General features: G+C 47.0%; 1 protein-coding gene across 1 annotated transcript in view; it reads left to right on the plus strand.

Annotated features, from left to right (window-relative positions):
* Positions 1-251: 251 nt before the first annotated feature.
* The window catches only part of LOC136434323 (protein MON2 homolog), a 32,092-nt gene continuing 7,107 nt past the window's right edge, over positions 252-25,236 (plus strand). The window contains exons 1-29 of the mRNA XM_066427084.1: positions 252-435; positions 1,849-1,953; positions 2,630-2,693; positions 5,292-5,419; positions 5,795-5,926; positions 6,307-6,445; positions 6,801-6,904; positions 7,170-7,295; positions 9,073-9,267; positions 9,894-10,018; positions 10,507-10,649; positions 11,327-11,480; positions 11,764-11,975; positions 13,005-13,086; positions 13,465-13,652; positions 14,361-14,488; positions 15,193-15,297; positions 15,740-15,817; positions 16,480-16,553; positions 16,981-17,068; positions 17,492-17,593; positions 18,178-18,288; positions 18,611-18,783; positions 19,188-19,350; positions 20,970-21,060; positions 21,921-22,099; positions 23,234-23,438; positions 24,029-24,271; positions 24,993-25,201. Coding sequence (XP_066283181.1) covers positions 1,855-1,953; positions 2,630-2,693; positions 5,292-5,419; positions 5,795-5,926; positions 6,307-6,445; positions 6,801-6,904; positions 7,170-7,295; positions 9,073-9,267; positions 9,894-10,018; positions 10,507-10,649; positions 11,327-11,480; positions 11,764-11,975; positions 13,005-13,086; positions 13,465-13,652; positions 14,361-14,488; positions 15,193-15,297; positions 15,740-15,817; positions 16,480-16,553; positions 16,981-17,068; positions 17,492-17,593; positions 18,178-18,288; positions 18,611-18,783; positions 19,188-19,350; positions 20,970-21,060; positions 21,921-22,099; positions 23,234-23,438; positions 24,029-24,271; positions 24,993-25,201 — 3,840 coding nt within the window. The 5' untranslated portion in view covers positions 252-435; positions 1,849-1,854. The remainder of the gene's footprint in view (positions 436-1,848; positions 1,954-2,629; positions 2,694-5,291; positions 5,420-5,794; positions 5,927-6,306; positions 6,446-6,800; positions 6,905-7,169; positions 7,296-9,072; positions 9,268-9,893; positions 10,019-10,506; positions 10,650-11,326; positions 11,481-11,763; positions 11,976-13,004; positions 13,087-13,464; positions 13,653-14,360; positions 14,489-15,192; positions 15,298-15,739; positions 15,818-16,479; positions 16,554-16,980; positions 17,069-17,491; positions 17,594-18,177; positions 18,289-18,610; positions 18,784-19,187; positions 19,351-20,969; positions 21,061-21,920; positions 22,100-23,233; positions 23,439-24,028; positions 24,272-24,992; positions 25,202-25,236) is intronic.

Consider the following 25,236-nt stretch of genomic DNA (forward strand, 5'->3'; position numbering starts at 1 on the left):
TGAGGCCGAGAACCCATAGAAAATGCCTAATCACCCAATAAATTAATTCTCTGCCGTGCGGAATTTACCTGAAGTGCAACAGGTCGGACAAGTGAAGCTTTCTTCTGACCATGGTCTGCTGGATCAGACATCTGCCCTAAGGGGCTTATTATGACATTCTGAAATCAGCTCAAGAGGAGGCAAGCTCTCGTAAAAAAACTTATTTCAAAGCGTTGCAAACCGCTGACCCTCCACCCTTCCGACGTGGGCTCGCCCAGCAGTCGAACTAGGGGTTAAAGGTTATGATGACGTGCAGCCCGACTTCCCAAATCTACTCGGTTCAGAATCGGTAAAAACTGACATGTTGTCGGCTTGTGGCGCTGGTTTAACCGCGGCTTGAGCAGTTTTGGGGCGCCTGAAGGAAGAATCGACAAGACCGGACACTCTCACACCCTGGTAAGACTCAACACGGCCGTATGTGGGGATATGTTTGTAGTTCACACCCTGCGACTGACGTGCTAGCTAGCTTCGTAAAATAACTTACAGTTGTAATTCATCCATTTTAACAACAGGTTGAGAACGCAGTTTAACAGCTATATTAGTAAATTATATGTGCTTCCCCGCTGAGACTCTACTGTAGTACAGTTATTACGCTGCGTCTGTGACTTCACTGTCCAAATATTCCGATCTGTAACGTTATGATCTTGGGAATGGGGTGGGGACCAGGAAGGGGGAGGGGGGCGTGTTACCTGAAACAACAACATAACGTTACAGTTTTCTCTGGCCCAGCGGGTTTTCACCTGTGAGAAACCTTTTGTTGGTATAACAAGACATAATTAAGAGTGTCCTGTGTGTGTTTTACACATTGTCTTGCCTTGAAAAATCTATTGTATTTAACTTAAAATAGTTATATTAATGAGTGAAGTCAGTGTGAGATCTCCCAGTCCAGGAAGTAAAATGTTAGATGCCGTATGCTGAGTTATAGGAGGGTTGGTGGAACCTTTGGATGGGATCCAAGCCAAGCCTCCTTCTTAGGGTTGGTGGTGTTTATTTTTGGGTGGATCGCTGATTTGTGATTTTCAACACATGGGCCAGGTTTAAAAAGCCAGGAAGATTGTTTTAGCTCAAAAAAAAGATCAGCACTCTACCCAAAAATAAACGCCACCACTCCTAGAAGGCTTGCAAAAGAGGCCAATGTAAGCCGCGGTCCACCGTTCATTGTACTTGTTGTTAAAAAGAGCTGGAGGAATTTTTACCCTGTACACTAAATCTGCAATGTGATGTATACTGTACAAAGCTAATTAAGTTCTGTAAAACTGTATATTCAAGTTTTTTTTCTAACCAATGACAAAATCCATCCAATCCTCAGTCCATTTTACCACTGAGTGGCATCATGTGGCATGATGGTTAGTATGTTTGGCTCAGAACAGATGGGTCCTGGGTTCGATCCTTTGACATGCCCTGATGTTGTGCCCTTGGAAGAGACACTTTACACGGCTTTCATCACTTGACAGTGGAGTGACGTCCACCGGGCCTCTCGGCTAATTAATTGTGCAGGGGTTCATCTAAATCAGGAAAGAGGGGCGTTGCGCCCTCTTGTTTTAGCCCAGCACCCCCTTGTCCAATTCAGATTTTAGCTTCATATCCAGCATTCAGACTTCACTCAGCGATCGATTTTTCTTAGATACATAGAATCCATTCCCTCGCCTGTGTGTGCTCCCTCTTATTCAATTTTTCTAGAAAAACCCTTGAAGTGTGTCCTGGCATTGATGACACCACACACTGATCCAGTTTGCCAATGTGCCATGAACTTGTCACTAAGTAAAAGTCTGCCACACAATGATTTTATTTTTATTACCTCTTTGTCAGCAGAGCATGATGGGAGACCTGGGGAAGAAGCTAGTTGACGGGCTGCTGGCCGACTTGAGGAATCTCTCGGCCGAGGCCAAGAAGAAATACCCGGTGGTCAGACAGGTAAGGAACTGTCTCTTGAACTTACTAACTAACTAACAAACCCTAAACCTGCTGGCCGAAGTGAGAAATCTCTCGGCCGAGGCCAAGAAGAAATACCCCGTGGTCAGACAGGTAAGGAACTGTTGTCTTTTAAACTTACTAACTAACTAGCTAACAAACTAACACTGGTGACCAACCTGAGAATCTCAAGTGAGATGTCTGTCGGCGGAGGCCTAGAACTGTTGTAGTCTCTTTAACTTACTAACTAACTAACAAACAAACAAACCCTAGCCCTGCTGGCCGACCTATCGAATCTCTCGGCTGAGGCCAAGAAGAAATACCCTGTATGATTTACTATCAAACTTTCTTTTTACAAAACCAAGTGATTTTACCTAGCCAAGGTTTCTATGACCGTCCCTCACATTCCATACTAAGTAATAGTGGTTCTACTCGGTGTGGCTGCTGTGGTGTAGAGAACCAGTAAAACTAAAAACATGCCTCCAGAAGTCTTGGCAGAGGCAAGGAAGAAAACATTAGTTGTCCTGAAGTGAGGATCCATGAAGGAAGCAAACCTTTGTGCCACTGGGAAGTATAGATGGTATCGTAACCCCTTTCATTCAGGACAATATACAGAGTACAACAATTCTTGCATCTATGTGATAACTTTCTGACATGCTTTTCCCGATTATCCCTCCAGGCAGCAGAAGGTTCCGTGCTGAAGATCCGCACCATCTCTGCTAAGGAGGAGGACACAGCCGCAGGTGGGAATCTCTGCCCTGTAGTCTGTTATCTCTGCCCTGTAGTCTGAGTTCCTTTGCTAAATGAGATTTGTTCCTTTAGAAGTTTAGTTATATGAATCTTAGGGGTGGTCCCTTCAGTTACAATAACTGAGTTCTTTTTGACTGCTTGAGATTGAGAACATACATTTTTCGTTCCCACCATACAGTGGACTTTTAAGCATGTTTCAAGAGAGAGGGACATTTGGTTCTAGTCTCTTACAGAATCTTTCTATCAGCACTAAAACTGCAGGGTTTGATGCCCTCAAGCCCAGATATGAAAATAGTAGCAGGACAGGGAATAATAAAAAAAACCTCAACAATAGGATGGCAATAGTTATGTTTAGTACCATAAAGTCTTATTCTGTCACAGATTATAACTATTAAACTTCAGTAGAACCCGTCAGTCCAGTGCAGGGTTCTAGCCAGCACCTGTTATTCCATCATTTGAGGGAATTATGCTACATATGATGGAAACTTTTCAGACCATTCCGTCAACCTTGACAGACAAAAATACATGACTTTTTGTGAATATAGATCAAATGTCCAAATTTGAATGAAATGATAGAAGTTTGTACAAGGTGGAAAAAAAAAAGAAGACTCTTTGTAGGATCTCTCCATCAATGGGAATTGTGATGATGGAAAAAAATGTCAGGCTAGCTAGAACCCTGGTTTGTTTGTTTGTTTTATTAGGATCTCTATTATAGTGGTTTTCCATATACTATTCTTCCTGGAGTCTGAACATTAAAAGCAAAATTAATACAGAAACAAAACTTACACAATAAATAAAGTAAGTAAGGTGAATCAAACAAAAATAAGTGTAATAAAACTAAGAATAATCGGGAGAGGCCAGAGGTCAAACATTATCTGCATATTATCATTAAACAATTCGAATTGTAGTAACAAAAATTAAATGTATGACAATTACTCAAATGAACTGAGGGTAATGTGTGCAGAAAAGTTGCCCTCCTGCGTCCAGTGTGATGTTTGTAGAACCCTGGTCCAGTGTGATGTTTGTAGAACCCTGGTCCAGCATGATGTCTGTAGAACCCTGGTCCAGCGTGATGTCTGTAGAACCCTGGTCCAGCGTGATGTCTGTAGAACCCTGGTCCAGCGTGATGTCTGTAGAACCCTGGTCCAGCGTGATGTTGTAGAACCCTAGTCCAGCGTGATGTTGTAGAACCCTGGTCCAGTGTGATGTCTGTAGAACCCTAGTCCAGCGTGATGTTGTAGAACCCTAGTCCAGCGTAATGTCTGTAGAACCCTGGTCCAGCATGATGTCTGTAGAACCCTGGTCCAGCGTGATGTCTGTAGAACCCTGGTCCAGCGTGATGTCTGTAGAACCCTGGTCCAGCATGATGTCTGTAGAACCCTGGTCCAGCGTGATGTCTGTAGAACCCTGGTCCAGCGTGATGTTGTAGAACCCTAGTCCAGCGTGATGTTGTAGAACCCTGGTCCAGCGTGATGTCTGTAGAACCCTGGTCCAGCGTGATGTCTGTAGAACCCTGGTCCAGCATGATGTCTGTAGAACCCTGGTCCAGTGTGATGTTTGTAGAACCCTGGTCCAGCATGATGTCTGTAGAACCCTGGTCCAGCATGATGTCTGTAGAACCCTGGTCCAGCGTGATGTTGTAGAACCCTAGTCCAGCGTGATGTTGTAGAACCCTGGTCCAGCGTGATGTCTGTAGAACCCTGGTCCAGCGTGATGTCTGTAGAACCCTGGTCCAGCATGATGTCTGTAGAACCCTGGTCCAGTGTGATGTTTGTAGAACCCTGGTCCAGCATGATGTCTGTAGAACCCTGGTCCAGCGTGATGTCTGTAGAACCCTGGTCCAGCGTGATGTCTGTAGAACCCTGGTCCAGCGTGATGTTGTAGAACCCTAGTCCAGCGTGATGTTGTAGAACCCTGGTCCAGCGTGATGTCTGTAGAACCCTAGTCCAGCGTGATGTCTGTAGAACCCTGGTCCAGCGTGATGTCTGTAGAACCCTGGTCCAGCGTGATGTCTGTAGAACCCTGGTCCAGTGTGATGTTTGTAGAACCCTGGTCCAGCATGATGTCTGTAGAACCCTGGTCCAGTGTGATGTTTGTAGAACCCTGGTCCAGCATGATGTCTGTAGAACCCTGGTCCAGCGTGATGTCTGTAGAACCCTGGTCCAGCGTGATGTTGTAGAACCCTAGTCCAGCGTGATGTTGTAGAACCCTGGTCCAGCGTGATGTCTGTAGAACCCTAGTCCAGCGTGATGTTGTAGAACCCTGGTCCAGCGTGATGTCTGTAGAACCCTAGTCCAGCGTGATGTCTGTAGAACCCTAGTCCAGCGTGATGTTGTAGAACCCTAGTCCAGCGTGATGTCTGTAGAACCCTAGTCCAGCGTGATGTTGTAGAACCCTAGTCCAGCGTGATGTCTGTAGAACCCTAGTCCAGCGTGATGTCTGTAGAACCCTGGTCCAGCGTGATGTTGTAGAACCCTAGTCCAGCGTGATGTCTGTAGAACCCTGGTCCAGCGTGATGTCTGTAGAACCCTGGTCCAGCGTGATGTCTGTAGAACCCTGGCCCAGCGTGATGTTTGTCTCCTCCCCTGCAGCCATCTCGGAGGCTAACCTGGAGGTGCTGCAGCCGCTGGTGCTCGGCTGCGACAGTCGCTGTCCGAAACTCGTGCAGATCTCTCTCACGTCCATACAGAGGCTCGTCTCACACAGGGCTGTGTCAGAGGTGCGTACACTTGTAGGCATATACACACTCAAACACAGACTCACACACACAGTCACACGCACATACAAGCACACACACATTCACAAACCCACACACACACACACATGCAACTGGTGCAGATCTCTCTCACGTCCATACAAAGGCTAATGTCACACAGGGCTGTGTCAGAGGTATGTACACTCACACATACACACATGTACGCACACAGGGACACAGATTAACACAATTAAAATCTGTTGAACTTAATACGCCTCGGGGCAGATGTGTTCCTACAATAAGGGCTGTAAAAGATAACACAGAATCTGTGTACATTGACTGCACTATAACTTCAGGAATGACGAGTGTTTGTTCATTTGCTTGAATGTTTGTTCCCAGTCGGGAGCAGAGCAGATCGTTGCCGTGCTGTGGGGCCTGATGGAGGCGGGGATGGAGGAGCTGAAGGTTCTGCAGACGATTCTGGTGCTGATCACCATGTCCGGCAACCTGCACCACGACCCACTGGCTAAGGTAGGTCAGGGGTGATGGGTCGGGTCAGGGGTTACAGACCATCCTGGTGCTGATCACCATGTCCGGCAACCTGCACCATGACCCGCTGGCTAAGGTAGGCCAAGGATCAGGGGTCAGGGGTTACAGACCATCCTGGTGCTGATCACCATGTCTGGCAACCTGCACCATGACCCACTGGCTAAGGTAGGTCAGGTGTCAACTGTCAAGGGTCATAGGACATGTCAGCTAGCTTCCTTTTACAGCTTTTGACTGACGTCCCAGGCTGTATCTGGTAAGTTTACAAAGATGTCTGTTGTCTAATATTCAGAACATTTGTTGCTGTTTTCACTGCAGGCCAGTGTTTTGTGTTTTTGTACTGACTTCAGTCTTTACTCTTGCAGGCCATCGTGGTGTGTTTCCGGCTGCACTTCAGTAAGGACAGCTCGGTGGCGAACACGGCGGCCGCGACGGTTCAACAGGTCGTGTCGGTCGTGTTCGAGCGGCTCGTGGTGGAGGACGGGGACGAGGATCCCAACACAGGTGAGTGCGTTGTCCAGTAGTAAGCAATCCTGCCTCTGGACCAAATGGTTGGGAGTTTGATCCTGGCTGTTGTCGCTCATCCAACATGCATGCTACTGGAAAGAGTCTCAGTCCTTAGGACGGGATGTCAAACGTTGGTCCACTGTACTGGTCAAATAGAGCCAGTACAATGAACCTGTAGATACTGTACATAGCGTCTGTCTCGACCATTTTACAGTGCCTTAACGAAAGCTACAGAATGATGAAACCAAGAATCATGATATTGTTACCACATGCATGATTGTCATCAAAGACTAACTGTGATCTCCCTAACAGACCACTGGATACTACATCTAATTTTTTGTGTGTGTTTCAGTAAATTCTGAAGTTAAAGACAAAACAACGTCGAGTCCCCGTCCTGGCAAGAAGCCACCGGTGTCGCTGGGGCCGTGTGCTGCCGACGCATACTTGCTGTTCCAGGTGAGTCAGGTGTCACATTACAGGACAGGTGAAATAAGGGACCGTGTGCAGCCAATGCCTACCTGCTTTCTGACTGAGTCAAGAATGTATAAATGCCCAAGGATAATCTTGATGTAAATAGTCGACACTAGACTTCACCTGGGGTGTTGTTGTTTTTGTTGTTGCTTTTTTTGTGTTTGAAGGACCTAGTGGCTCAGCCAGCCACCTCTATTGGCTGGTGGGAATGACGGAGTTGTTGATGTTTGTTTGTTTTGTTTGTTTGTAGGACCTGTGTCAGCTAGTGAATACGGACAGCCCCTATTGGCTGGTGGGGATGACGGAGATGACGCGAACGTTCGGGTTGGAGCTGGTGGAAAACATCCTGACGCAGTTCTCTCCCGTCTTCTTCAGGGTGAGCAACTCAAGGGACTTTAATTATCAGTGTTCAGAAAATGTTTTGTACTATGTAGGACAGTAGCTGAAAGTCATAAGAACAGTAGGATTGCTTGCTTACTGTGGTGGAAAGCCGCTCGTAAAGAGTAAGGCAAATTTAATCAATGATGGCTCAGTCCTTAGAGTCCCGGTGATAATAATAGCTTGTTTGCTGTGCTAAATGGGACAGAGTACAGAAGAACAGAGTGATTAGAACAGGTTTCTTGCTAAGTATGCTTGTGAGGACAGTCTTCTTCTCTTTTTAGGTAAAACCATCCTCCAGAAATCAAAGCTTGATATAAATACAAATAATAGGATTGGTCACTCGACCAATCGTAGGGAATTACGCTGAGGAAGCGACCTTCGACCCCCGCTCGTGCCGCCTTCATTAATAGCCACATCCGCCGTCCGTACGGCTGGGCTCGCCTCCCGCTCAATGTTCCGTCGAAAATTTTCCCCTCTCGAGTCTTCACGAAGCATTTCAATCTACCGTGCGGTGCTCCCCAACTACCGAGGCACACGTATCCACCAAGAAACTTGCGGGTTGCCGTCCCCGTTGGGCCCGACGTGCATTCAGACAGCAGGGCCGCGGTGTGCAAGTACAGCAACGTGCATGGGCCGCCAGTAATGTTGCCCACCTGGATTCGCAGTTCTAAGCGAGAGGCTCCACCCGACCCTGAGTCTCTACACTGTCCGTAATCCTTGGTGACGTTCTGCAGCGAGTTTTCTTCACCAGCCTGGGACCGCGCACCCGTTCCTGCCTGCTCCTGAGTTCGGGCTCCAACGTCTACACAGAGAGTCTACAGACCGGAACGACAGCCCCCCTCCCCCTCCCCATTTCCCGCCGGTGACGCCGGGTCTCGCGAGAGAGGCTCCGCGAGATGCCCGAGACTTTGGCAGCCATGTTTCTTCTCGTGAACTACGTAAACAACTTCTCCACGAGCCGTCCTTCCTCAGCGCCCGCCTTTCTCCCTCCCCAACCGTACCTACACGGACTCGAGGCTGCGATGTGCATCTACAGCAGCTTGCACAAGGCTACCAGTACACCCACTCCACGTCAACGCGAAGTTTACTTCCGGCCCGACTCGGAGTTCGCGGCAGCGCCCTGCGGCGAGATCGTCTTCAGCTCGGGATCGCCGAACCGCAACTACTGAACTTAGAGTAGAGTAGAATAGATTAGAGTAGTTTAGCACAGCCAGATTGACAGTGCATCAAGACCAGCTCCAGCTGTGCACCGAAGACCCCCAGTACCCGCCCAGGGCCCACTTCACAGTACTAAGTGAGAGCTACACGCCGACGCACTGTTTTCCGGCCGACTCTACGCTGTTCGACAGTGCACGGTGACGTCTGCGGTCTGTTTCTTCGCCAGTCCTGGACTGTTTTGCATGAACTCGAGCTACTTCCTAATTTAGATTTAGCACTACCCTACAACTAACTACATTTCCGCTACGTGTACGTAAGTGTAATTTCATCTGTACATAATATAACCAAGGATCAACATATCAAAAGCAACATTTCCATTGAGTGATAATTTATCAAAAACTTCTCTAATAGATTGTATCAAAACATGTCAATGTGCTTTTTTTCTAGATGAGCTAGATGTGATATTGAGGTGAAACTTTTTGACATTTCCTCTTTGTTTGTTCAGCACCCAGAGTTCAGTTTCCTGTTACACTTTTCTTGCTGAATGAGCTTGATAGAACATGCTGATATGCTGACATGCTTGTTGATATTGTTTGCTCCTCCCGTTTTCTCAGCACCCAGAGTTCAGTTTCCTGCTGAAGGAGCGCGTCTGTCCGCTGGTCATCAAGCTCTTCTCCCCCAACATCAAGTTCCAGCAGAGCGCCGCCGCCCCCAGCGCCGCGACCACCGCCGAGAAACCCTACTTCCCCATCTCCATGCGTCTGCTTAGACTCGTGTACGCTCTCATCAGCAACTACTACACACTACTGGTGAGTAATGCACACTACTGGTGAGTACTCAGCATCTACTACACACTACTGGTGAGTACTGCACACTACTGGTGAGTATTTAACTTCCCCATCTCCATGCGTCTGCTTAGACTCGTCTACGCCCTCATCAGCAACTACTACACACTACTGGTGAGTATTTAACTTGCCAATCTCCATGCGTCTGCTTAGACTCGTGTACGCCCTCATCAGCAACTACTACACACTACTGGTGAGTACTGCACACTACTGGTGAGTATTTAACTTCCCCATCTCCATGCGTCTGCTTAGACTCGTGTACGCTCTCATCAGCAACTACTACTCACTACTAGTGAGTATTTAACTTCCCCATCTCCATGCGTCTGCTTAGACTCGTGTACGCTCTCATCAGCAACTACTACTCACTACTAGTGAGTACTGCACACTACTGGTGAGTATCCATCTGAATGTGTATTGTTGAGTGACCTATATAGCCACCGTGTTACACTTGTGAGTTCTGGACTCTGACAGCAAAACTAAAAAAGGAACACAGACCACAGATATGAAATGCTTCTGGAAGATTCTAAGGATCTTATACAGAGACTGCATCTCAAATGTAAGTTGATGTTGATGTTTTTGTTTATTTCCAGATGACGGAGTGCGAGATTTTCCTGTCGTTGTTAGTGAAGTTCCTAGATGCAGACAAGCCCAGCTGGCAGAGGGTTTTAGCTGTGGAAGTTTTGCACAAAATCTGTGTACAGCCAAATATGTTAAGGTAACGGTTTTTGCTGTGGAAGTTTTGCACAAAATCTGTGTACAGCCAAATATGTTAAGGTAAGAGACAGGCTGTTCACCGACACAAGTCAGGGTGGTTTGTTGGGCATGAAGGAACAAGCCTAGGGCCAGTATTTGCCAGCCAATGCTGGGTATTTCCTTCCCTCTTCTTTCCACAGTTACAGCCCTTAAAAAACATTTTTGAGCCAAAATTTGTATGAATTAGTTGTGGGATGGTATCAGTTTACAAGATGGCCACAACATGACCACACACAGCTAAGAAAAGCATACCTCCTTAGTGGAATACATCCTTTAGGTTCCATACATAGCTGAAATCATTTGAAAATGATGTCTGTAGAGTTGGCTTTTGCTCTTGCAGAAAAGATGAATGAGCACAGAAAAATACAGACGGTTTTCCTTCAATAATGGTTCTTGCTGCTGTACAACCATTGATTCAGTTTGACTGTTGTCTTTTACCCTTTCTCCCAGATGTTTTTGCCAAAGTTACGACATGAAGCAGCACTCCACGAAAGTCTTCCGCGACCTGAACGCTGCGGTCGGCTCCTACATCCAGACGCTGTTCCTCCTCGCACCTTCCAGCTCCGCTGGCTCAGGGGGAGGCAGCCAATCAGGTGAGACTTCATCAGTCATGCAGCTAATCAGGTGAGGTTTCATCAGTCATGCAGCCAATCAGGTGAGACTTACCAGGTCATACCGTAACACTGCAGCCAATCAGGGGAGACTTACCATGTCATACCAAAACATTGCAGCCAATCAGGGGAGACTTACCAGATCATACCGTAACACTGCAGCCAATCAGGGGTGACTTACCAGATCATACGGTAACACTGCAGCCAATCAGATTAGATTTCAGCAGTCATGCCGTAATACTGCAGCCAACCAGGTGAGAGGTGCTATACCATAACACTGAAAATGAAAATGAAATTCCACCACTCCTTACAAAATGCAATGAGTTAATGTCCCATCCTAGGGATTGCAACCCTTTCCAATAGCATGAAAGTGATTTTGTCTCACACCTAAGTTTGATGCAAATGTTTGAATCTCATACCTGAGTTCTACATATCTGACTCCAAGACAGTGCTGTTGACACCTACCGAATGATAAGATCTTTCTGTGATAGGGAAAGGTAGTCTCATAGCCTTTTTGAGGCTGTAAGGGCAGTGGGTTGTTGTCCACTATGCCAAACACTCTTAACCATTATGCTATACCATGTCTATGATACTTGATCACATGCACATGTACATGTATGTTAATTGATTTACAAACTTTATGACTCTGTTCTTCCCAGGTTCTCAGGGGACCAGCAGTGACAGCACCCCCCCTGCCGTTCTGGGGGGTCTGCCCGTGTCAGGGGGGACCACCCCCCCGCCGGCGTTCGAGTACAGGGGGATGTGGATCCCACTCCTGTTCCATGCCAGCGCAGGGGTGGCCAAACCCACCTTGTAAGTAACTGTCTGTAATGTCAGACTTAAAGGTACATAATGATGCTTATCATGAGGTACATGAGACAAAAGTTTTACATGATAGTACAGTACAGTGTAACTCTTCTGTATCTGTTATTCCTGTCTAAAAACATTCCAGGTTCTAAAGCTATCATGGTGGTGTCTAAATACATTTTTGTAACCCAGTAGAATTGTTGCGTGTTGATTGATCCATCGATCCAAAAATCACTTTCACTTCCTCCCCAGTCTTGAGATGCTGAGATAACTTTCACTTCCTCCCCAGTCTTGAGATGCTGGATAAGACGGACCCCCCTGCGATCCCGGAGGGGTACGGGCTGTCGGTGGCGTTTGCGTGTCTGCTGGACTGTGTGCGCAGCATCAGCACCATCATCTCCTCCATCCTGCCCCCGCAGCCCGGAGGGAGGATGCAGAAGAACGGGAAGAGCAGGAGCAAACAGGTCGTCATCCCCAGCTCCCCGCTGCAACTGGACACAGGTGGGGCACGTTTTATTTGTTTTTTCCAATTTCAAGTTGCCCGTTCTACGATCAAGAAAGAAAGGCGCTGTTTAAAGAGGCCACCAAATTCCATCCAAACTTCTCCATGTTTACAGAACAAAAGATAACTACTCTCCTGCTACTAGTAACATCACAAAACCCACATATTACAGAAAAAGTGGAAGCATTCGTCGTGCACTGTCTCGAAAAAAGAAGTCAAACCCAAATAAGATAGAATTTAGTGTTACTGTTAGTATTTGAACTAGAATAGTCACATGCTATATTTGTACCAATTGTCTGTCCGTCCTTCCATGTTTCATGTACTTGCAATTAGCCTATGGGCAAGAACTTGCAAGAAACTTATTATTTATTTGTATTGCATACCTTGTAAACAGCCTCATGGCGTAACACACCAGGTTTGTACAGAAGGGAACAAGCATGTTCGGACAGATTTACCGAAAAAGACCCCTACTCTTTTCGATAAGTGTGATGGAACAGGTCATCATCCCCAGCTCCCCGCTGCAGCTTGAGGCAGGTAGGGCACATGTACAGGGCCACTGAAACTTTCTGCTACAGTCAAACCATTTGATATTGCAGTCAGTGATTTTAGCTGTTGGGTTAAAGGGAGTAGTTCACAGCATTTAATTTTAGCAGTAAGAAAATTTTTTTCTAGCTCGCCTCAGAGTGATAAAATAATGGATAATTGTGATCATGATGAAATTGCCGCAGTTGAATAGTGACCGCAAAAGTCACTGAAATTGAGTTTCTGTTTACCACCCAAGAAAAGAATACTCAACTAAGTTCTGTCTACTGCTTATAAGGCACAGGGCTGATGATTGAACATTTTTTACATCATCTAAAACTTGAGATCTTTCAATCAATATTTAAAGCTTTTTGTTCCATATACCAGTTATGTGATGGAACCATGGGTACAAAGGCTTTGATATTGATACAGATACAATGAAGTGTTTTGTCCAATCTCAGCTGTAATGATTTACACATTATTGTTCCTTCTCTGTGTTACTCCAGCCGACCAGCAGCTGTGTGAAACATTAGCAACTTCCTCGTGGACCAGTGTGCTGGCTGCTCTGTCCCTGCTACTGGACTCCAGGTCAGTCACATCTCACTAACCTCTGACCCCTAACCTTTGCCCCAAAACCTTTGCCCCCTTACCTTTGCCACGCCTTCATGAACTAGTGTGCATGACATAGTCCAGCTCACATCTATTGCAGGGTGCCTACCCTGTATAAAGAAAACAGAAATAAATGAATAAGTAGATAAAAAAACCTCTAACCCTTATGAGAGTGTCACCTTGTACCTGCAGCTCACCTCTCTGTAACCTTTAATCTCTAACCCTTAACCTTTGATCCCTTAACCTCTAACTCTTGTTATGTTCCTCACCAGTATTGACAAGAGCGTGACCCATTCCAACTCACATCTCTCTGATCCCTGACCCTTAACCTCTAACCCTTGTCATCTCTCCCCCCAGTATGGACGAGAGTGCGACCCAGTCCATCCTGCTGGCCATCCAGACGTTTGCGTCGATCTGCGGGCAGCTGGGCCTGAACGTGCCGCGCGACGCGTTCGTCACGACGCTGTGTAAGGCGTGCCTTCCGCCGCACTACGCCCTGACCATCCTCAACACTCCCGGGCTGGCTGCCGTGTCCAAGGAGAGAGGTACGGGCTTGTTTCAGGGCTGGGAAGACTGAATATGTAGGGTGGTGTAGGCAGAATTGGAGCTGTGCAGGTGTTTCTGATGTCTACCTGCACCTAACTTGCACTGGTCCATGTACTGGGTACAGGTTAGTGCAGGTAGAATTAGAGCTGTGCAGGTGTTTCTAAAGTTTACCTGCACCTAACCTGCACTGGTCCATCTGCTGGTTTTCAAAGTACATATGGGTTATAAAGGAAAAGGCACAGGTTTGTTTCAGGGCTAGAAAAGCCACCTGCATACGCTGGTTACTGCAAGATTGGAACTGTGGAAGTATTACTGATGTCTACCTGTGGCAGTCCTGTACTAGGGACCACATGTATGGGGATTGTTTTTTCTTTGCTGTACTGATTGTTACCACTTACAGAACTGTAAATCACTTTTAATATAGCAGCAGGAAAATATAGAAGTTTGGGGAAAATGGAGTAGGTCACGGCACTTGATTTAACGGTGGGAACAAACATCACTGTCTCAAATATTAGTGATCAAATATTAGCAATGCTGAAATTTTAGCGGTTGACTACATTGTAGTGACCGTTAAATTAGCTAGAATTAAGTTACAGTCAGCAAATCAAGAATTACAGTATATAAAATGTGGTACAAAGGATAGAAAATGATTAACTTAGTGGTTCTTAAGCCGTGGTGCAGGTAAAAAAAATTCTGCACCTCTGCAGGGCTGACCCGCATGTCGAGTAAGGACGCGTCGAGTCAGCACGTGCACAACAGCGCGATGGGCGACCAGGTCGTTGCCGTGGGAACATCACTGCCGACAACGTCATCGTCATCCTCTGCACAGGTCATGGTCAGTATCACTGCAAGGTCATGGTCAGTATCACTGCAAGGTCATGGTCAGTATCACCCCAAGGTCATGGTCAGTATCACTGCAAGGTCATGGTCAGTATCACTGCAAGGTCATGGTCAGTATCACCCCAAGGTCATGGTCAGTATCACTGCAAGGTCATGGTCAGTATCACTGCAAGGTCATGGTCAGTATCACTGCAAGGTCATGGTCAGTATATTTAAAGACTCTAAGACTAAGTGTTGGTCACATGTTGCACGATAGTTGCACAATCGCAAACCAAGGGCATTCTTAGGATAACTGAGGCAAGTGTCCTGCAAATACGGAAAAGACTGTCTAAGATCTTTGTCGGCAGTTGGTTCTGTCGCAATAACCTGCTTGAGAATTCAACGACATCAAAATCGTACAACGGCTTATAATGAATGTAAATCACGCCCTACGCATTGCTAAAAATGGTGATTCTGAAACAGTACTTTATATTGAAAGGATATTTATCATTGGTCCTTACTATCACAGTTTTATGGTATCCTACCACTGTTTTCTGACACGTTTATCCAAGGTTCCAGGGCATCAATCACAGTTTAAAGTATCACAAAGAGTTTTAGGGTATCCTCTCACAGTTTAAGGGTATCCCACCACAGTGTTACGGTATCTCACCACAGTTTCTGGGTGACCTGTAGTTAACCCTTCCTGTTTCCCATCCCCAGCTGACGGTGAAGAACATCCAGTGCATGCGGTCTCTGCTGGACATGGCGCACTGTCACGGACCTATCCTGGGGACTGCCTGGCATCTCGTCCTTACAACGCTACAGGTTAGTGTCCTTAGCCCTGAACTTTACCCTGACCTGAACCCTGACCCTTCCCCGTACTGCTGGACATGGCGCACTGTCACGGACCCATCCTGGGGACCGCCTGGCATCTCGTCCTTACAACGCTACAGGTTAGTGTCCTTACCCCTAAACTTTACCCTGACCCTGACCTTAACTCTACCCCTGACCAAAGTAATCCTGTAATGTGTTTGGGAAGGAGACCGCAACATAGTCTGTTCTTTAGTACACACAGTTTTAGGTATTGAATATTGTCAGAATCAAGTTTTCCTTTCAGCAGTCTCTGTTTTCATCTTGACCATGTCCTCTTGCTAAATTGTAAGTAATACATGTACATGTACTTTGAAATGTCCCAGAACCAAAAAAGTATATTGTGTTTGCAATATTTTTGTACCAATGTCTGTTTGAACCTCCCCTCCCGCTGCAGCACCTGGTGTGGGTTCTGGGCCTGAAGCCGGCAGCAGGAGGGTCGCTGAAGGCCAGCACGACAGACGCGCCCAACGCTGTAAGTAGTAAACTTCTCTGTGGCCAGTAGGAAAAAATCCTACCCATCAATAGCAGTTTCCTGTTTCTCAGACTAAAGCAGTTTACCATTTTTTTGCTGGCATGACCAGCAATTTCCAACAGTTTAAGAGACAAATAATATCTGATCTTGGATATCTGGAGTTTCTTTTAACACAACCAGGTAATCTCACCTGCTAACATAGCGGTGAGAAGCAGTACTCCAGTCAGAAGCTCTGAGGAAGGTGTCTGACAGACACAGAAACGTCAGCAGGTGAGATTACCTGGTTGTGTCAAAAGAAACTCCAAATATCCTAAGTATGTTCTACCAACCTGATATATCTAGTTTTATACAGTAATAGTAACTGTAAGTCTATTGGAATCTAGATGGAATCTTTTCCTTTTGGATAGCAAAGTTCTTTGTACACCCAAATGTTTTTACCTAGGTCACGGTTTGGTGACCGTCTGTCACCTTCCTCAGGGAAATGTTCCTGATCTTTCCACAGTATTTCCTGTAGTAGGTAGGTAGGTAGGTAGTCGATGTGGTATTCGTCGGGGTTATACCGCCCCTTGCGGGGTGACATACCCTTTCGTTGGCTGATACAAGACGCCAGGTTTCCAATACTGATCACTTTTTTCAATGTTGTTTGTTTTAATTTTCCCCAGGTTCTGACAACGACAGTCCTGACAGACTTGCCAGTCCTCTCCAACATGCTGTCTCGCTTGTTCGAGAGTTCACAGTAAGTACCAGCCAAAATGATATAATCAACTACACAACACAGAAGTTACTGACAGTCACATACAGAAGATAGTAGATGCCATTTGAAATGTCGGTTTACAAAAATTGATCCAGTAACTGTTGCTTAAGTAAGGTAACTTTAGATTAAAAGTTTAATTTGTATTGTGTATCTCATTACCTGGACGTCTAACCTACAAAATGTACACTGTATATCGAGTATATAGTAAACCACATTTTTGCCAATTGGTCTGTGAAAATTTTCCATTTCCTACATTTGACATAGTGTTGTCCAAAGAATCATGCTGCTGTCTATATTCAAAACTTAAAGAAAAGCAAACATGTTATTTGTCTGCCGTATGTCACAATGAAGGCCAAAGTGTTCGGTTACTTATTTACATACTGACTTTCTCAAATTTCTTGCGTTGCAGATATCTAGACGAAGTTGCAATCCACCATCTTATAGATGCTCTAAGTAAACTTTCTCAAGAAAGTATGGGTGCCGCCTTAGCCAACAGGGTTGGTATCACTTTATTATCTGTATGATCAGGATGAAATGCTCCTTACATCAGATAAGACCATCACTTTAACGATGAAAAGTCATTTTCTAAAGTTTAACTTTGTCAGAGAGCTTGCTTCTGTGTGATATGTTTTTTTTTCTTTTATCAAAGTTTCATCATTTAGTTAAGAGATGTTTGCAAAATGTAGCTTTAAAAGTTTGTTAGACTTTCCAAATTTCCAGTGTCTTCTCAAATCTAAATCAATTAGGGTTGCCTGATAGATCTAGATGTTCTCTAAAAGTAAAAGCCTGTTCCAAATGTACTGTTCTCAGCACCTATTTCAATACTGGATTCCTCAAGCAAACTGTAACATGATCTAGAGATGTCATGTTGTTATAAGTTGTGGGCCTTTAAGATGTACTGAAGACTCCTTGTGTTGCAGGAGCCGTCTCTGTTCCCGGTTGCTAAGCTACTGGAGACGGGGCTGGTTAACCTGAACCGTGCCGAGATCCTCTGGAGACCGGTCACAGCGCATCTCTTAGAGGTGAACCAGCTTGCTAACTTCCTTAGGATGGATGTCTATCAATACACATAGAACAGAGTTGTTTTCTCTTTCATGGTCTCGAAGTTAAAACTAAATGACCATGTGAGGTCGTGTGGCGTAACGGCAGGGTTTTTGGCCCAGATCCCAGCGGTCCCAGGTTCAAATACTCTGACGCCACCAATCTTGTGCCCTTGGGAAAAAGACACTTTACATGACTTTCCTCACTCCACCCAAGTGTAAAAAGGGGTATATTATGTGTGTGGGTCACAACACCAGCAATAGCTGCCTGTGTCCCACGTGTATTGCACTGTTGCAATTCTAATAAAATCAAAATTATATCATTGTTTTGTAGGTAGGTACTACATTGAGTTTGTCATCTTGTCTGTTCTTCACACTGGGCCGCAGAACACAGTGGATCTTCATCACTGGGCATTAAAAGTGACTTCATGATAGACCAGAATTGAAGCCACATTCAATGTCACATTGCCATTCTGTTATTCTGATCAAGTTAGGATTTACAGAGGACATTGTGAACAGCATGCTTCTTCAGTGGCCTGAAATTCACCTTACTGTTGTGTTTGCAGGTATCCCAGCATTCCCATGGGCAGCTGCGAGACTGGGGCGCAGAGGCGATCACTCAACTGGTGAAGGCAGCGCTCGCGCACGACTACGAACCCCCCCTCAAGGACAACAAGGTGTGGAGTGTGTGTGTTTATTTGTGTGTGTGTGTGTGTAGAGTGTGTGTGTGTCATCAAGGCAGCGCTCGCCCACGACTACGAACCCCCCCTCAAGGACAACAAGGTGTGTAGTGTGTGTGTAGTGTGTGTGTGTAGTGTGTGTGTGTGTAGTGTGTGTGTGTGGAGTGTGTGTGTGTGTGTAGTGTGTGTGTGTGTGTGTGCGTGTGTGTGCGTGTGTGTGTGTGTGTGTGCGCGTGTGTGTGCGTATGTGTGTGTGTGTGTGTAGTGTGTGTGTAGTGTGTGTGTGTGTAGTGTGTAACCAGTGCTGTGTCCACTGCAGAAGTTGCAGGGCCTGCTGCTGACCCCCCTGCAGGAGCTGTGCCAGAGCAGCCATGTCGACGTGCGGCAGAAGCAGCTGGACTGCGTGCTGCAGGTCCTGCAGAACAACGGCGACAACCTGGGGCACGCCTGGCCCGTCATCCTGGAGGTGCTGGGAGCTGCCACAGATCAGGGGTAGGTCAGGTCAGATCAGGCCATAGGTTGTGTCATAGGTCAGGTCAGGGGTCACAATAGGTCAGGTCAAAGGTAGGTCTTGGGTCAGATGATACATACAAGAAATACAGATCAGGGGTAGGTCAGGTCAGGCCATGAGTCGTGTCATAGGTCATGTCAGGGGTCAGAATAGGTCAGGTCAAAGGTAGGTCGTGGGTCAGATGATACATACAAGACATGTGAAAAGCGATATCAACTTATGATATACATCACTTTGTCTATTGCAAGTTAAAAATGATGGTAATCAGTGAGATGATTACCCTTTAAGGAGGCGTTGATCCAAACGGCATTCTAGAGCCTGCAGCTGCTGGATGTTTGATGTTTGTTGTTTACATGTTTGTTGTTTACATGTTTGTTGTTTCCAGGGAGGCGTTGATCCGGACGGCGTTCCAGAGCCTGCAGCTGGTGGTGACGGACTTCCTGCCCGCCATGCCGTCCGTCTGTCTGCAGGTGTGCATCACCGTGGCAACCAGGTTCGGCCTGCAGAAACGGGAGCTCAACATCAGCCTCACCTCCATCGGCCTGTTGGTAAGGACCAATCATAGATCTCCCCTCCATCGGCCTGTTGGTAAGGACCAATCATAGATCTCCCCTCCATCGGCCTGTTGGTAAGGACCAATCATAGACCTCCCCTCCACCGGCCTGTTGGTAAGGACCAATCATAGACCTCCCCTCCATCGGCCTGTTGGTAAGGACCAATCATAGACCTCCCCTCCATCGGCCTGTTGGTAAGGACCAATCATAGATCTCCCCTCCATCGGCCTGTTGGTAAGGACCAATCATAGATCTCCCCTCCATCGGCCTGTTGGTAAGGACCAATCATAGATCTCCCCTCCATCGGCCTGTTGGTAAGGACCAATCATAGATCTCTCCTCCATCGGCCTGTTGGTAAGGACCAATCATAGAGCTCCCCTCCATCTGCCTTTTTGGTAAGGACCAATCATAGATCTCCCCTCCATCGGCCTGTTGGTAAGGACCAATCATAGATCTCCCCTCCATCGGCCTGTTGGTAAGGACCAATCACAGATCTCCCTTCCATTGGCCTGTTGGTCAGGACCAATCATAGATCTCCCCTCCACCTGCCTGTTGGTAAGGACCAATCATAGATCTCACCTCCATCGGCCTGTTGGTAAGGACCAATCATAGATCTCCCCTCTATCGGCCTGTTGGTAAGGACCAATCATAGATCTCCCCTCCATCGGCCTGTTGGTAAGGACCAATCATAGACCTCCCCTCCATTGGCCTGTTGGTAAGGACCAATCATAGACCTCCCCTCCATTGGCCTGTTGGTAAGGACCAATCGTAGATCTCCCCTCCATCGCCTGTTGGTAAGGACCAATCATAGACCTCCCCTCCATCGGCCTGTTGGTAAGGACCAATCATAGATCTCCCCTCCATCGGCCTGTTGGTAAGGACCAATCATAGATCTCCCTTCCATCAGCCTGCTGGTAAGGACCAATCATAGATCTCCCCTCTATCGGCCTGTTGGTAAGGACCAATCATAGATCTCCCCTCTATCGGCCTGTTGGTAAGGACCAATCATAGATCTCCCCTCCATCGGCCTGTTGGTAAGGACCAATCATAGATCTCCCCTCCATTGGCCTGTTGGTAAGGACCAATCATAGATCTCCCCTCCATCGGCCTGTTGGTAAGGACCAATCATAGATCTCCCCTCCATTGGCCTGTTGGTAAGGACCAATCATAGATCTCCCCTCCATTGGCCTGTTGGTAAGGACCAATCATAGATCTCCCCTCCATCGGCCTGTTGGTAAGGACCAATCATAGATCTCCCCTCCATTGGCCTGTTGGTAAGGACCAATCATAGATCTCCCCTCCATTGGCCTGTTGGTAAGGACCAATCATAGATCTCCCCTCCATCGGCCTGTTGGTAAGGACCAATCATAGATCTCCCCTCTATCGGCCTGTTGGTAAGGACCAATCACAGAGCTGGACATGAAGTACCAAATACTCATCTCATTCACCCGTAAGTTTAGATAATTTGACTGTTGAGTCACCACACCAGAAGATCTGGGAACCAGTTTTCTCCTCCCTTCCCCGGTTTGCTGTGTTTCTTAGTGTTTTACGTAGTCAGTTAGTTTCATGCCAATCCATGCTCTGATCTTATCCTCACGTCTTTTCCTCTCCAGTGGAACATCTCCGACTTCCTGTACCAGAACAAGGAGAAAATCCGCGTGGACCTGGAGCAGGACTACGAGCAGCCCTCCACAACAACAGGTGGTAAGATCTTCAGTTTGTCTATATTATTAACTTGTTGGTTCGTCCGAGGACCGCTTTAGTCATCCATCATTGGGTTGGGTCGCATGTGTCCTCATGTGGCTATAGAGTCCAATTTTGGCCTTGAACCTCCGTCCACAATGTTCGCATTGGATCAGTGTTGTGTTCTGTGTGGGGTTGGCTTCCCGTTCCTTCCTGGCTCTCTTTTTCTGCTGGGCGGCAGCTTTCCTAGCTTCTTTACATGTGATGGCGCCATCTCGGACTGCACGTCGCCACAGTAGTCGATCCTTTGCATCTTCTTCCCATGTGTCAGTTTTGATGTAATGCCTAGTGGCACATAGGGCAGCAAGTTCCCCTTCCCCTTTAACATGCTTGAGGCACCTCCGTGAACATGGGACCCCCATTTTGCGTCCCTTCTGAAAGACAGGTGCAGCCCCAACCAAGATGTCCTGCCCAAAATTTGAGCCCGGATCTCCAAGTTTGCAACTGAAAGGCTGGTACCGGTTTAGCTATATTTACCATAGGGACATCCCTAACTGGTGCCACTACGTCCCCATTTAAACAGTGTGACTCATTTGATGTATTGGGAAGATGTGGCTCAATACAAGTTTGGCATGTCTTATCAGTGATATCACATTTGAGGTGATGTTTTAGCCCTCCTTCCTCTTTGATCCTGAAAAGTCAGCCTGTGGATGCACTGTGCTCGGATGTTTGTTCCTTTAACATTGTTGTTGACATATTTGTATTTATCATTGCTATTATAATAGAGAAGTCGTTGCTGGGCCCGTCGGACAGCCTGTGGATGTGCCTGTACTCTTGCTGGATGTTTGTTGTTGACATGTTTATGTTTATCGTTGCTATAGAGAAGTCGCTGCTGGGCCCGTCGGACAGCCTGTGGATGTGCCTGTACTCGCGGTTGGCGGACCTGTGCGTGGACAGTCGACCGGCCGTCAGGAAGAGCGCCTGCCAGACGCTGTTCTCCACCATCCAGGCGCACGGCACCCAGCTGGAGGCAACCACCTGGGAAACTGTGCTGTGGCAGGTGAGAGACATTATCCCACCTGTAACCCCAACCCTAACCCAGCCACCTGGGAAACCGTGCTGTGGCAGGTGTGGGGAGTTTTTATAGTTACTTCAGCACAGTTTTAGACTTTTGTTCTCTTCTGAGACACACGAATCTGATATTTTGGTGTTGGAATTTTTTTTTGAACGGTGAACTAAACAGCATAAACATTAAGCCTGAGGAGAAAGTGTGTAGCATGATATAGTTTCAGGTTATGATAAACTTTGTCAGCTTCAAGGTTCCTCTTGTTTGGCCCATGTGCACTTGGAAAAGGCACTTAACACGACTTTCCTCACTCCATCCAGGTGTAAAAATGGGTACCTGACTTTGGTTGGGAAGGTAAAGGTGGTGGGAGGAGAGGGTTGGGCTCTGCCTTCCAATACCATGCCATAGACACAAACAACCCGCTGCCCCTACAGCCTCTAATTATATAAAAGGCTATGGGACTGCCTTTATTTTTCTCATATAACCTGTAGAATTGATGTATCCTTACCAACTGGTGCTGTTCCCGCTCCTGGATGGTGTGTTATTGTGATGTGATACCTGTCGTCCCCAGGTGTTGTAATGTGATACCTGTCGTCCCCAGGTGTTGTAATGTGATACCTGTCGTCCCCAGGTGTTGTAATGTGATACCTGTCGTCCCCAGGTGTTGTAATGTGATACCTGTCGTCCCCAGGTGTTGTAATGTGATACCTGTCGTCCCCAGGTGTTGTAATGTGATACCTGTCGTCCCCAGGTGTTGTAATGTGATACCTGTCGTCCCCAGCTGTTGTAATGTGATACCTGTCGTCCCCAGGTGATGTAATGTGATACCTGTCGTCCCCAGGTGTTGTAATGTGATACCTGTCGTCCCCAGGTGTTGTAATGTGATACCTGTCGTCCCCAGGTGTTGTAATGTGATACCTGTCGTCCCCAGGTGTTGTAATGTGATACCTGTCGTCCCCAGGTGCTGTTCCCGCTGCTTGACCGTGTATTGTTGTAATGTGATACCTCCCCCCCAGGTGCTGTTCCCGCTGCTTGACCGTGTGTTGTTGTAATGTGATACCTACCCCCCCGGGTGCTGTTCCCGCTGCTTGACCGTGTGTTGTTGTAATGTGATACCTACCCCCCCAGGTGCTGTTCCCGCTGCTTGACCGTGTGAAGGCGGCGACGGGTCAGGTTGAGAAGGAGGAGGACAAGCTGTCCAGCAGCAACACCAACATCCTCATCCACCACTCGCGAGACACCGCCGAGAAGCAGTGGGCCGAGACACGCGTCCTCACGCTCGCCGGCGTCGCCAGGGTCTTCTGTCACCGACGACACGCCCTCGCACAACTCGGTACGGATAGCTGTCAATCATAACACTACTCAGTCTGGTCCAGAGCTGTCTCCAGGTTTAGATTTCTTGCGGTCTCACCTAGGGGTGGATACCGGTTCGCTGGACCTGATTTGGACCTTTATAATATCCAAGAACCGAGTCCAAAAAACCTGAAAGCCAAAAACCCGAGTCCAAAAAAAATGAACAAAGTACTAATATATTTTCCATTTTGTTTGATAAAAAGTGTTTTGAGTCTCCCCTTTCACAAAAAAGGCATTTAAATAAGTGCAACATTCAAATATCAAACACTGGTTTATTTTGAAAGTCTTCTCACCAAGAAACTTTTCTAGTTGTGCGTTTCATTATGAATTCTCTATGCTTAAAGTTTTTCTAATAAAACAAAACATCAACTGGACAGGATCAGGTCCAGGTTCAGGTCCGGACCTGAATCTAAATCTCTGGACCTAAACTTGGACTTGGACCTTATTAAGCCGAACCGGTATCCACCCCTAGTCTCACCTATTGTTTGGGAGCCTGTGTTGTTAATTTTCCATGTTGATCCATTGATCGATTTTTGGTCCGTTTATTGATTGATTGATTGATTATTGCAGACGGCTATCCCCGAGCGTGGGCCCTGCTCCTGGAGCACGTGGAGTCGGCTGCCCTCAGCCCGAGTTCCGAGGTTTCCGTGGCGGCGCTGCACAGCTTCCAGGAACTGCTGGTGGGAGACCGCACATCGGTGGGAAACGGAACATCCATGGGAGACAGAACATCTGTGGGAGACCAAACATCCGTGGGAGACCAGGTGTCTGATCTGGTCACCAACACGGACGGGCAGGAACAGGCTGTACAGGGTGCGATATCTTTATAAACTCACTCAGAGTCTTGTGATGTGGAGAGTCCCAACTATACAAACTTAAGGTGTATGGATATCTGCACAACCTCAATTTCACCCTCCCCATAGAATAACCTTTAGTTCACTGATTGCAGCATCTATTCTCTCACAAACAAGGCAATATGGTGCAGGCTCAGATACAGTTGAACTGCTACATGCATGTTTGTTTTTCCTATAAATTATACAGGAAAAACAAACATGCATGTAGCATATATCTGCTGTAGGAGCTGGGAATGACCAGCACAAGCTGTGGTCAAACGCCAGGTGTAACTGTTGCAGCCCCATTACAGTTACTACCAGAAACAGCTTTACTATCAAGTTACAGCATGTAAATTATTCTCCTTGCTCCTTACTGTAGTCTGGTACAACATATTGGTTTATTGGTAAAAAGACTTCCATATAACATCTTTCCTCCTGCTCCATCATGTAACATGTTCTCCCTACTGCAGTCTGATACCTATATCTGGTACAGCATATAACATCTTTCCTCCTGCTCCAGAAGATGTAGAGGACCAGGACCGTTTGTGGTCCAACGCCTGGTGGGTGTGGTACAGCATCGGGAACAGCTGCCACATCTAATCAAACCAGCTCCACCTTCTGATACATCTGTCCAAGTTCTTCCTACTGTAGACTGATACCTATGTGTGGTACAGCATATAACAGGTTTTGTCCTGCTCTAGGAGATGCAGATGACCAGGACCGTCTGTGGTCCAACGCCTGGCGCGTGTGGTACGGCATCGGCACCAGCTGCACGGTCCTGCCGCGCCCGGGCGAGGCTCCCATCGTGCCGTCCCAGCAGTTTCTGGCGACGCTCGTGCAAATCTTCCCGCCGCTCTTCAACCACATCAGCCACCGCTTTGTGGCCAGCGACCTTGACAAGTTCGCCAAGGTCGGTGATGTGCAAAGTTTTGATATTGAAAAGTT

This window comes from Branchiostoma lanceolatum, chromosome 5 (assembly GCF_035083965.1).
Source record: "Branchiostoma lanceolatum isolate klBraLanc5 chromosome 5, klBraLanc5.hap2, whole genome shotgun sequence".
Taxonomy (NCBI): domain Eukaryota; kingdom Metazoa; phylum Chordata; class Leptocardii; order Amphioxiformes; family Branchiostomatidae; genus Branchiostoma; species Branchiostoma lanceolatum.